The sequence below is a fragment of the Parasteatoda tepidariorum genome, chromosome 6, assembly GCF_043381705.1.
Source record: "Parasteatoda tepidariorum isolate YZ-2023 chromosome 6, CAS_Ptep_4.0, whole genome shotgun sequence".
Lineage (NCBI taxonomy): Eukaryota > Metazoa > Arthropoda > Arachnida > Araneae > Theridiidae > Parasteatoda > Parasteatoda tepidariorum.
In genome coordinates this window covers 38,289,316-38,303,083 of record NC_092209.1, presented here as the reverse complement: position 1 = coordinate 38,303,083, position 13,768 = coordinate 38,289,316, and the positions used below count along the sequence as shown (strand labels likewise).

The window sequence follows — 13,768 nt, the reverse complement described above, 5'->3', positions numbered from 1 at the left end:
CCAGAATTTTATTTAAAAATAAAACCTCGTATCTAATTTTTATTAGATAGCTTCAGGAGATGAAATAAAGTAGCTGATTATTCTATAAATAACTTTTTCTTAAATTATATTTTCTCTTCATAGCTATAATTTTGGTTTTGCGATTTATGTAATCTTTCTTCGAATGTTAGTTAAAATCTCTTTCTTATTTTGCAATTTGATTTCGGCTCTGTTCTTATGAGAAAAGTGAAAAATCCGTAAGCTTTTTATTTTTTTAAAGAACTTTTATAATGTCATAATCAGGGACTCATAATATAGATCCCAAAAATAACTCCTTTGCTTTTTGTTGTTGTTGTTAATTTACGTCGCACTAGAGCTGCACAATGGGCTATTGGCGACGGTCTGGGAAACATCCCGGAGGATGACCCGAAGACATGTCATCACAATTTTGATCCTCTGCGGAGGGGATGGCACCTCCGCTTCGGTAGCCCGACGACCTGCGCGCGAAGTCGAGCACTTTACGTTAGCACAGTTTAACGAGGACCAATACCGCACACCCTCGGTCCCTACGCAGACTGATCCAAGTGGTCACCCACCCGCACACTGACCGCAGCCAGTGATGCTTGACTTCGGTGATCTGCTGGGAACCGTGTCTTAACGATCGGTCCACTGCGGGACTTTGCTTTTTACTGATGTTGTAGTAATGAAAGTTCAGAAAAACCAAAAAATTGTTAAGAATGTAAATTATTCAAATGTGATGTCCAGTAACACTAAAAAAGTGTCGTATTTATAAATATCATGTGATCGCAACACTCGAATACGCCATCTGGGGAGAGACCGGTTTCATGCCTTTAGCCCTTCTCCCTTCCCTCTCCTCCTCTTTTCAGTTGTATAGGAATGTACTACGATATTTTCCCTTTTCTTAATATTTTTCCTTTTTATTTAATAAGAATATTTTTTAAAATTTCCATAATACTTTTCTTTAGAACTATGTTTAATGTAGTTTTCAGTTCCATATAGTTTTTCAAGTTAAAAGATTTCAATCTATATGAAAATCAAGAGAGAAACTAACGTACTTCCTTCCTCTATGACTTTCCACACGCTAGTGGGGAAAGCATGTGAAGTGTTGCCATAGGAAAAGAGTTCTGCTCTACGCCACCTGCAGCCCATTTCGATCGCCAAATCCAATTCAGTCGCTTTAAATTACATATTTTCTTGAACTTTAACTGCGACTGTAAAATTATTGATAAATTGATTATTTGTTTACGTTCTCGTTGATAGAAAATGATTGCTAACTGATAGCAGCTGAAAACGAAGATGTTAAGAAATGTCTGGAGTCTGCAACTTATGTCTCTGCTTATCGTCTCTAAAATAAAGTGTTCTTCCAATTTTTAAATGAAGCTAATGCAGAATTTATTTTCAAAATGTTTTCAAAGCTCTGTGCACATATATTGTTCAAGTTTCGTAGGACAGAGGTTTTTTTCAAGGAATTCAAATCTTTCAAATGGACTACTAAATAACTCAACTATAATTATTAAAAATGAATATTTTAGGACTGAAAAAGTCACTTTTGAATGTTTGTCAAAGTTTTTTCCCTTTCCAGAACATGATGAGAAAGTGATGAAAATAATAAACGAAATAAATAACGCCATAGAAAGAAAAAGACGTTGTCCAGAATTTTTAAATCCTACCGAGTTTCACGAGTTATATGTTTTAGAAACTAAGTCTCAGCGATCGAAATATTTAAGTTATTTATTTAAACAAGAAAAACTTAAAGAGAAAGATAAGTTAATTAAAGAAGAGAAGAAAGAAACATCAAGAAAGTTAAAAAACGAGACTAGTTTTAATTGCGATTTTTCAAAATATGGGCTTGGTTGTAAAACATTATTAATTAACATTCGTAAGAAGTCCATAAACAAGTTTCATAATCAGCGATTAGCTAACTCTGTATTATTTGGAAATAGAATTGTGATCGATTTAGATTACGATGACTACATGATTGAAAAGGAAAGAAGGTCTTGTGCTGCTCAATTAAGACACATAATTGTTGCTAATAAAAATAATCACAATCCATTTGATTTGTACTTCTGTAATGCTAACCCTACTTTTAAATGTGTTCAGTATCTTAAACATGATGTTCCCAACATCGAAGATTCGCTTAACACATTCTATGACGAAAGTTATTTAGATATTTTTCCAAGTGAACAGTTGGTGTATCTTTCACCTCATGCCAATGAATCATTAAAAAGTTTTGATCCAAGTGCTATTTATATCATAGGTAGTTAAATAATTAAGCTGAATATGTTGTTTTATATATCAATGAATTGCATTTTTTTAGTTTATGAATAATCTAAGGTGAAGTGGGTATAAAATCAAGCGTTTTTTAAAGACTCTTAAACCAAACCATCAAATTTGGATGCATTTTATATACATTGGATTCATTTAGATTAAATGTGAAGCATTACTGGTCTATTTTGTTTGTTTTCTTACAGTAATGCAATCAAAAGAATATGTTTTGATGTACCTACTTTGCCCCAGAGTGGGTATTGTTCTAAATTTAGTATATACAGGGTGCGTAGCGTTTGTAAAAAGTACTTAAAGGTGCTTTTTTGGAGATTTCATTTTTAAATGCTTTTAAAGGTGCTTTTTTCAGCTGGCGTTTTTAAAAAGTGCTTTTTTTCCAAAATTTTTTTTTCTCTCCCTTCAGTGATATCTGGTGGATCCCATGCATGTCGCGAAAAATGGGGAGTTTGCTACGTAATCATTCATGCGGACTTCATGTCGTACTCTAGTTATGACTTGTGCATGCGCGCACACTTTAAACCGAGACCCGAGTGCTCCAATTCGGATAGAGCATATCAGATCCTTATGAAATGTTTTTCTTTTTAATTTATTTTAATTTTGTTCTTGTTTATTTTATTTTACTTCGAACACTTTCTTTCTTCTAAGGGTACTTTAGTTCTGAGTTCAGGATCAAGTTCGATTTACGTCCGTTTCTTTTTGGGTTTTTTTTAACGCTAAAACTGTTTATAAAAAGTTTTTGTTTTTCAATTATATCATTCATTGAATATGAATTTTTTGAGTGCTTGAAAATTTTTGTAAAGTGCTTGAAAAGTTTTTAAAAAGTGCTTATTTTTGATTCAAAGATTTGGCTACGCACCCTGATATATTTCACTAGAGAAACATATGCAAATATTGTTTAATTAGTGAAAATACTCTCAAATAAATGTATTATGATTATATTGGGGATATTTCCGTATCGTGATCTGTCGTGCCAACTATAATCGTCAAGGTGTCAAATAGATTTTAAACTTGCAAAATTATTTTTAAAAGAAATTTGTGGATGTTTGCCCGGGGTGGCTATGGCTTATACCTTAGTCCTTTTCTGTGATGTTTTTTTTTTAAATTTCTAGCGGGCCACTGCCCGCAAGTTTATAAGACTTGGTGATTATTCTGCCACAGATCACGATACGGTAATCTCCCCCAGTTGTTGTTTGGGAGTTTGACTCAGTAGTGAGGATACTGCAATATTTACTAAAACAGATGCTAAAATATAAAAAAACGTTTTCTATATTATTAAACTGAAGAGTTAATGTTGATGGCATCAAATTTAGGTTTATATTTCGGATGCAGTATATTTTGCTGAACTCTGCACAATTTCATTAAGAAGCAAGAAAAGTGAATTCTTTTTGGTTTATTTGAAATATAAATGATAGTGTAGAAATTAATGTATCTATCGAGGTAATTTAAAGCGTTTTTACTATTTATAGCCGACTTGTATTTTTAATAACTATAGTTACTGTAAAGAAATTGTTTTGTTTTCCATGAAAAACTGCCATATGAACTCAGAAACTGGCAGGAAAACTCATCTATATCTTTAAATATGCTCGTTGAGTTGTAGTATTATGCTATTTTGGTGAAATTTTGATTGTATAATATGCCTGTTTTATTGTTATCAGGTCGAGTCATAAGTAACTTCCATTTTTTTTTTTATCAGACATTTATTTTGCTCTCATTGAATAACTAAATTATATTAATTTACAGGGTGCGTAGCATTTTTAAAGGTGCTTATTTTCGTTTTTTTAAAAGCCCTTAAAGATGCTTTTTTCATTGGGTGTTTTTAAAAAGTGCTTAATTTTCCCTTTTTCAAAATGAGATTTTTTCTTTGCTGTGCTGATTTTCACTTCGAATTATGCAAAAAGACACAGCTCACATTGTTCTGTTCGAGGTTTTCATAATTAATTAATCCTCTATCTATTTCGGCGTATAGTCAGTCCATAGCGTATGAAAACGCAATTCGTTTTACACGATTCAAAATTTCATTATTTTTGAAAATTGTCAAAAATAATGCCAAATGTTTTTTTTTTTTTCTGACATGACAGTTAAAACAAGGTAAAATTGTCGATTGTTAAAACTTTCCAACCCTGCCTAATTATGATACATTTTTTAAATGCTTAAAAATATTTCTGAGTGCTTAAAAGGTGCTTATTTTTTTGTTGAATAATTTGGCTATGCACTCTGATTTATTATGCATTCACCATTATTATCAATAAACTTCTCCCATCTTACTGGCAGTTTATCAATTCATTCCATGTAAAATGTGGTTGGTTTGGACTGGAAGAAATTTTCGACAGCCTGCCTGACTTGCTCTTCAGAATTGAAGGTTTTTTCCATTCAAATTTTTTTTAAGGAACAGAAAAGGTGGTAGTCTGCCATGCAAGGTCTGGGTTGTAAGGTGGATGTGGTAAAACAGACCATCCAAGCTCAAGAATTTTTTCTTCAGTTACCTTTGCTGCATGTGGTTGCACATTGTCGTGTAAAAGAATGACGTTTTTCCATTTGGTTTTGATTAATATGAAGCACACCATCTTTTTCTAGATTTTTAAAATTAGTTCAGTGTATAGGTAAAAAACATTATATTATGAATTTTAAAAAGATACCAACGAGGTTTTGACCTTGAAGTTAGTCCTCGCTTTTTTTAAACTTATAACTGCTAGCTTTCTATAAAGTAACCAGTTTTTCTCATGTTGTTCAATTTTAAAGAAGTGTATAATATAAAAACTTTCAAAAAATTTTGATTTTTTTTTTTTTTTTTTTGCAAATTCTTTGCAGTTTAAAACAGATTTTTTTTGATTTATAAATTTTATAAATGTAATTGTTAATAAAATATCATTAAAAATAATCTGTAACTATTTATTTTAAGATCTACAAAAAAAATTTTTTCATAGATATAAATAATACTTGTAAATGCTTGATTCAAATTAAATGAAAATGTGATAGAAATGTGTCATAATTAATTACTGAAAAATGGGTTAAAAATCAAATCAAAATATTAATTTAACCATTATTTATTTTTTAATATTTAAAGTGACGAAATCCTTATTGTTACCTTTATTGCAGGTTGAGAAATATTTCTATATACAATAAATTAATAAACTGTTTTAGTGAAAAAAATTCAACCATATAAAAAGCAATCTTTAAGAAAAAGAATACATTTTAAATATTAAAATAAATAACAGTTTACAATTAAGGATTGGTAGTATTTTCATTGCCATCATATTCTTCTTTTTATGACAAAATCCTAATTTAATGATTACTTTTTACAGTATAAATGTGTAAAACGCACTACATTTTTACTTTTCTCTAAGGTTGCATTCTGGAAAATCTAAAAGAATTATAAAATTTAAATTGTTATTTCAAAATTGCTGTGATTTATTACAAACCAAGTATTAATAAAAATTTGCTAATAGAAGTCGCAAAAACAGCAATATATTTATAATACATTTTGAAACTATGAAAATCATTCAAAGATTTAATATATATCTCATATTACAATGCTTTGTAAATTTTTAAATAAATGATTTCTTTTATAAAAAATTAAACGCTTGATTTTAATCAATGATTTTTTTCTTCTTTTTTTAAAAAAAGAAACTGATTTAAATCAAATTATGGACATTTTTGTAAAATTTTGCGTAGGGGCTCTATACTTGAGATTAAAAATTACTTATATAAAAAGAAACAAGAAAGAACTAAAAAAAAATTATGTTGAGACAATATGTTAAATTTTTATATTTAAACAATGGTTATACATTGTTTAAATATAAAATTTTTCAGAAATTTAGTGTTTTGTAAATTTTATATACATTGTCATTTTATGCATTTTTTTAAAAAACTTTACCTCTCTGGTGGTTACTAGAATCAGCATATTAGGAGAAATATTTATTTCCTATGTTACGATTAAAAGAGTGTAGCGCAAGTTGTAACTTTCTCTGTGCATGATCGATGGTAGGTAAAGATATTTATTTCTGTGCACAAAAGTACAATCGTAAAAGATTAATAATGTTTCATTGTACACAGTTAATAAAAATGTTTAAATGCTCTTAGTTGTTATGATATTGATAAGTGAAATAAAATCTTCAGCTTATAAAATTTGATTTTTAGTATTTTAAGAAAAATCTAAAAATATATTTATATTTTTAATAGGTGGATTTGTAGATGTTGTGAAGAAAGAAAAGATATCTACAGAAAAGGCATTTACTGAAGGAATCAAAAGCTATTCATTACCTTTAGATGATCATATCAAGTAAATAAATATTTAATTGCTTTGTTCATTTACATGATATTTAGTTTTTTGTTAATTAATGATCTATTAAAATTTAATAGGCAGTTTTTTAATTTAATATTTTGTATGCTTTGTAATAAATGAACCTGGTGCAGTGTTGTTTTGGAAAACTTTGTCCCTTTAGGCTTATGGGCCTGAAAACCAGAGTCTTAAAAAAAAGACCATTCACTAAATTTCAAATCTTAAAAAAGGAGACTTCTCACAAAATTCAATCTTCCAAAACTATAAAAATATATAATTTTTTAAGTCTTACAATTAATATTTTGTTTGCATTTTTAGCTATAAAATGGATTTTCCATATGCATGAAAATTTGCATTTTTTGTGAATAATTATTGATAAATAAACATGAGATCTGTAGCAAAGGGGCGGAGATGGAGGTGAGCCCTACATCAGAAGATTTTTTGCAAATTTCAGTCCCCTAAAACAATATGAATAATTTCTTTAAATTATATAATTAATATTTTGTTTGCATTTTTAACTACAAAAGGTTTTTTATCATGTGCATGATAATGTGTATTTTTTGTGATAATTATTAATAAATACACATGAGGTCTGTGGCCAAGGGGCATGAGATGTGGCTTAACTCCATCTCAGTAGATTTTCAAAAAGATTAAATTTTATCAAATTAAGTCAATATTTATACTAATCAATATAGTTATTTGTGCTAATATTTAATAAACAAATATTGAAGAAGATGTATAATAAATAAGCAAATCTTCATATCTAATTTTTTAATCCATATTTTTGAATTAGATTAAATATTTCATATTAGATTAAAATATTTCATTTGTACAATAACAAAACCTTTTCTTAAACTTCTTAAGGTTGACTTATGGAAAAAAAACTTTAACATGACACATCATTGTCTTGTTTAATGAAGTATTGTTTCTAATGAATTGTTTTATGCTGATTCGAATAACACCATAATCAAGTTGATAGGACTAATAATTAAAATGTTATAATGGATTAATTAAGAATGAAGTATAAAGAAAAAAATTTAATTTTCCGATCAATAATGTTTAGTCGCCTGAAATATCTATCTAGACCTTGACAAATGAAGTATTACTTTCTGCATATTTTTCACTTTGAATTGAATAAAACCTAAAACAAAGCTGTTAGGATCAATAGTTCAAAATGTATTGTTATTATTGTTTATATGAATAAAAAGTAATTATGCATATCTGTATGTTGGATATTACTATATGAATAGGTGAAATGTTGGAGATAATGTTGAATTGATTTAGATGAAAACCAAGTAGATTGGGCTAAAAATATTGAATTTACAATTGCTTTAAGTATTAAAATTTTAATTTTTCACTTATGCCTTTTTTAGCACAAGACCCTTCTAACTTTATAACTAGTAATAGTTTTTTAGACTTACTTAATTTTATTTAGTTTAGCTTTAAAAAAAACATAAACAATGCCTAACTTGTCTGCAGATCAATGTTAAATATATAAAAAGGTTAAGTACAAAAATTATATATCTTATACATGAAATCTTATTAATTCTTATAACTTCTGAACTACTAGTCATACCAATTTAGTTTTAGTTTTATTCTTTACAGCATAAAAAGTAAATAAGATCCAACATTTCACTTGTTTAATATTGCAATATCTTTTATTGTATCATAACTTAATAAATCTTTTAATTTAACTTAATTAATATTTTGATGTAACTGATAATTTAATTGTTTTTTTTTTATATACTTAAGAGTAGATTGTATTTGTTATTGCCTTAGCTATAGAATTATTTAATTCATCCCAAAAAACTACTCAAGAAATAATGCCTCATTCATACCTGCCAACTTTTAATCCCTTCCATTATCATTTTTCCCAGCGGCATTAAAATGGAATTAAAACTTCAATTTTAAGCAAACAAATACGTTTCATTTGAAAAATCTTAAGTTGACAACCATGATAGTAACGCATATTAATATATAAGCTTAATTTTTGTAAGAATAGTGGTGATCAAAATCATTTAAAAATTAAGTTTATAAAAGAAAAAATAGTATATATTTACTACCACTTTAAATATCAAAATAAAATCTTCCGGAAAATCCGGAAGAGTTGGCAGGTATGCTCATTTGTCTTGGTAGGTATTATAGATGCATGAATATTTGCAATCAAAATATGAACTTTGTACTTACCAAACCTCTTATAATTTCTAAACTATTGGTTCTATTGATTCGATTTTAGTCTTATTGTCGATTTAGCGGGTAAAAATGCTCAAGAAATAATGCATTACTTATCTAGATGGTGATCTTAAGTTGTTTTTTTTTTCCGGATTTGAAACCTCACTCTTTCAATAAATTCGAGATGGTGGTTAAAGCTCATCCCAGGGAAAATGACAAATTTCAGGCTTCCGTATTGGATTCAACTGCAACAAAACATTTTCTGCTTTCCTCTAATTATTTCTGAATCGATCCTTTTTTTAAACAAGGCCAATCAGTATTTTATTATTTTTTCTTTCAGGTGGAAATCAGGTTCTAAAAGTCTTACTATCAATCAAGTTTTTGAAATTATGCTGATTTTGAAAAACACTGGTGACTGGAAAAAGGCATTTGAATGCATCCCAATTCGAAAAACTAATGATACAAAGTCTTCAGAAGAAAACCAACATTCAAAAAATGCTTTGAATGTTGAAGAGCAAGTTTTGCAGACTAATTGATATTGTAACCATTAACGTATGTTCAAGTAATTATATAAATTTATATAAATTCTAAGTGAAAATATTTAGTTTAAAGTTTATTTATTATTATAATACAGATTCGTAAATATTGTATTTTTTAAATGTATTGTGCACAAAAAAAAACCGATCCATCCTAATTAACTTATGATCAGTTCTTCACGTTCTAGAACTCAATCGTAATGGTTCAAGGGGGTGACCTCAAATATGCTAATTAATTGGTGCAGATGACATTTTAAGTTACAAAATCAGACATAAAAACATACTTTCTCTGAATAAGCACATTTTTTTCCCTTGGATTCTGATTTCTGTCCCGAAGTATAAGGTAGGTGCAATCTGGGAAATATTGTACCAAAAGTTTGGTCCTCTTAATGCTAATTTTACTTTTTGTGTATTTCCCCTTATCTTGAGAGGTTTATCGTTATTTTAAAATATTCATATGCTTAAAATTCGATTTCTCAGGAACCATTCAACCAATTTTCCTCAAATTCTGTATTTTCTCATGTAAAAATACATGCTTTAAAATTACTTAAAAAATTGTATAACTTACAATTCAAAAATTTATTAATAAATTAAATAATGAAAAATAATAAATATTTACTGAAATTTAATTTTTTTGTATGGAATTATCTTTGGCTAAAGGAATTTAAAATATTGTCTCCACTAATTTGGCATACTTGAGGTCACCCCCTCCAACCATTAAAAATGAGTCCTAGAACATAAATATACGATCATTAGATCAGAAGTTATTCAGGATGGTAATTTTTTTTTTGGTGCACTGTACATGAACATATGTAACACATGCAAAAAAAATTTTGATTTACTTTTTTCCAAACAAAAATGCACACTTTCGATATTCTGACATTTTTTGAAGCTTCTTAAAATACTTTAGAGAAGTATTACAATTTGTTTGCTCTGTAATTTTTAGAATTTTAAAGTGCATGTTTCCTCACACTTCTTATACAAAAAATTTTGTCATCAGAGATCACATATCAATACAACTAATTTAATAATGGTAAAAGATATATTTGAAATTCTGTTCCAAGTAACAAATCTGTAACCTTGGCAAAGATTTTTACTGTGAATATATATTCTTTAACTTACTTATACAGTGTGCTAATAAAATATAAGGTGAAAAATTGCTAATTTTAAAATTCCTGTTTATGAAATTGTAGGTAAATTTTTTAAGTAAAAATAGAAGTAAAATTAATTTATTTCTCGTGTAAACTAATTAAATTTTTCAAATATAAATCTGTTTGAATTTAGATTTTGTTCTTTTTATCCAAATGATATTGTAGAAAAGTGTAAAGACATTGTATTTTCTTCCATAATTGAAAAATGTGCATATTTGAAATCAAAAAATAGCAATCCTGTGTTAAAGGATTGGTTTGTGAAAGAAATTTTGCTCTCATTGACTTTCAGCGTGACTTTTGAATAATGCCTGAAGGAACTCATCCTTCTGAGTCTGAAAAAGAAAAAAATTATTGCTTTTCGAAAATGCGGATTAACTGAACAGGAAATTTCTAAAAAAAAACTTTGAGACCAAAAATTTGCCCTTGTCGACAGAAAAGAAAGATTGTAGCCAGAAAAAAGAAATTTTAAATGAAGTTGGATAAAATTTTAAATTAATTATTGTTCATTAAGGACTGTTTAGAATAAACATAATATTTTTTATGGGAAACTAATACCATGTCCACCTTTTACAAATCATCATAAGAGAGAAGCAGTGACTTTGCCAGAAGAATTAATTTCTCTTGATCAAAAATGGACTCTTGTAATTTTTTCGGACAAAAAAAGATCAAGCTTGATGAACCCGATGTTTTTCGTTATGATCTGTAAAAGACGAAGTATTTTGCAATTGTCTATATGGTGGTGACTCATTGATGGTTTTATATTATATTTTGAAACCTTCGTTGAAATTTGGACAAATATGTTAGGATTCATTGTTTTAAAGATGATTTAGAAAGTTGTATATCCTTTTTAATAAGCTATATTTACTTTCAATTATATTTTCTGTGAAATTATACTCACTTAACGTATGCAATGAAAATCATAAACAGAAACACTTAATATTATATTTAAAATTATAAGTGGGTATTAAGATTTAACTTTTCATGCTATTACTAAACTAACTTGGCTAAAAACATTTAACGAGTTTTTATAGTAAGCCAAAAACTAAATAAGTTCAATAAACAATTTTATGGATGAAGATGCGATGGCATCCCTTCAAAATGTTTAGATCTAAATTTTATTTTATTAGTTGGCCAAACAGTCCAATGAAAATTTCTCCATAAAAAATTTCTCTGAAAATAACGACTTCTGATTTTTCTTTGATCTCCGATTCTTTTCATTAATTTAATGAAAATGAAACTCCACCAAATCAGCCCTCTCAACCTCGGGCTTCCCCGCTTTCTTGTTCCAGTGGGTCTAAAAAGCAATCTCTTTTTTATTGTATTGCCATAACTCATTTGAATCATGTGGGCCATCCAATTCATTCTATCTATTTTTATGTATTTAATAATATCAGGTTGTGTTTATAAATCTTGTCCAAGTTAAATATCTTCCAGGTATTGTTTTCATTTACACCACCAAGTGTTTTTGGCAAAATCTTTCTCTCAAAATTTTTTATCCTCATAGAATTGAAAACAAAACATGTGGTACCAATTCTGTATTAACACTTTGTTAAACAGAATGTATGTCATGTCGCTGACTCCTTTTTTGTAATTGAATATGGAAGTAAAGTAAAACATAAATAAACTCCAATATTTTTTTTTTTGTACTGAATGAAATGAAATTAAACTTCAAAATATTCGATAACGCCCAAAGGCAATGACAAGTTAACTTTTCACCGGTCAACAACTTGTTAATACAATATTTTGCATCTTTTATCTTAATAATTTTTAATTTAAATGCAACAATCTGAGGAAATAAAAATTATAAGAGAAAATCTTGGAATTTTTGTTTTTCTCAACCTAAAATTTTTAAATGCTAAGATACATATTTGTAAGATACGATTTTTAAAAAAGAATCACTAAGTAAAAACGCTATTATTTCTCTCTTGCTGCTGGTCTAGTTTTAAAAGAAATGTCTTGCTAATCAGCGACAACCTATTTTTTTAAAATCCCCCCCCCTTTCTATTTAAACTTTCATCCAGGGTGATGTTGCCCGGAAGAAAGGGCATAAAAAAGCAATGCTTTGGAGACACACTATTTATTCTATTAATCTTCATATAAATAGCTTAGGATGTTTAAATATAAAGATTTTTTTCCAGGTGTGTATGAACTCTGCAGGCGCAACAGGAAGTGAAATTTAAGTACCTAAAAACTTTATTGAATCGTAGAAAAATAGATTTCGGTTCCCTTTTTAAGTTTTCCTGGTCATAAACCATTCAAATTATTGGTATATGTGTTATGTCTAATAGCTATTTGTTGAAAGAAAAACAAAATGTTCACTTTATACAATAAAATATATTTTTTTTAAATATATAAGGCGATGTTGTTTAGTCTTAGTTTGTTTGGAAAATATAATTGATAAAAAGTAAGATTCTCAAGAGCCCCTGGCATAAAGACTGTATTAATTGCACTATTACCTTGACTATTATCAATTAATAAAACCCTAGTTGACAAAGAATATTTCTAAGTTTAATTTCATTTCATTCACTATAAATAAAATTTATTGGATTTTATTTAGAATGTTTTTACTTTACTATATTCAATTCAAAATAATAGCCGGTGACTTGACACAGTTTCTGTGTCAATTGCATATTGAATACCTCCATTATGCAAATAAACTGTATTGAAACCAAATTATTTTGATTGATATCAATGTTAATTTTTCTCATATAAACGATTATTTACGATTGCTACTTCTCGCTTAATTGCATAAGGAGGACGGGAAAAAAATTATCACCAGTTAGAATAGAATTTTCGTTTTTCTGTTAAGATGAGAATATAATTCGTGGTCACTTCAATGACTTCTTATCCATTTTCTGGATCAAAAGGTGTCAGGGGGTTGTTTTAAAGTTAAACAAATCTTGTTGACAGTCATAAAATAGACAAGGTTCCCCCCTTCCTTTAGCAATATTTTACTCACTCACTATTTAGAATATGGGAAGATAAGAAGTAGAGAATTTTGTTCTGTTAAGTGTATGTCAAAACAGCCTTCAATTAACTGATTTCTTTAAAAGGAAATAAATAGCATTATAGTATGTATATTATACTTTTCATTATCATTGATTTATATAATTTAATGATTACTCTATTTTTAATTACATAGTTCAAAAATCATTTATAATACTAACATTAACATCTGTAATTATAATTGTTCATAGATTATTAAAAAGATTTTATTTCTCATAACATTATACTACGTATTACGTACAATTTCAAGATGACATTTCATAAATTTTTAGATTCATTAGTGTACTATTTTAATAATTGAGAATCTACTTAACTTCATGAGAATCACAATGGCCAAATTT

At 28.0% G+C, this 13,768-nt stretch overlaps 1 protein-coding gene across 2 annotated transcripts; it reads left to right on the top strand.

Annotated features, from left to right (window-relative positions):
• The first annotated feature begins 1,232 nt into the window (after positions 1-1,232).
• Positions 1,233-12,769, top strand: LOC107457249 (mitochondrial ribonuclease P protein 1 homolog). 2 transcript variants are annotated; one of them, XM_016075373.3, is made up of 4 exons: positions 1,245-2,257; positions 6,463-6,562; positions 9,075-9,286; positions 12,560-12,769. In XM_016075373.3, the coding sequence occupies exons 1-3, from the start codon at positions 1,375-1,377 to the stop codon at positions 9,268-9,270; spliced, it is 1,179 nt and encodes a 392-aa protein (XP_015930859.1). In that variant the 5' UTR covers positions 1,245-1,374; the 3' UTR covers positions 9,271-9,286; positions 12,560-12,769. The 2 variants fall into 2 exon arrangements, with proteins under 2 accessions (XP_015930858.1, XP_015930859.1); XM_016075372.3 differs by lacking the exon at positions 12,560-12,769 and having other exon boundaries at positions 1,233-2,257; positions 9,075-9,334.
• Positions 12,770-13,768: the final 999 nt, after the last annotated feature.

Excerpts from the sequence above, each read along its gene's own strand:
- LOC107457249 (XM_016075373.3), top strand. The coding sequence starts at position 1,375 with ATGAAGCTAATGCAGAATTTATTTTCAAAATGTTTTCAAAGCTCTGTG. Across the intron at positions 2,258-6,462 it reads AAGTGCTATTTATATCATAG|GTGGATTTGTAGATGTTGTG; the intron begins GTAGTTAAATAA and ends TATTTTTAATAG. Across the intron at positions 6,563-9,074 it reads CCTTTAGATGATCATATCAA|GTGGAAATCAGGTTCTAAAA; the intron begins GTAAATAAATAT and ends TTTTTCTTTCAG.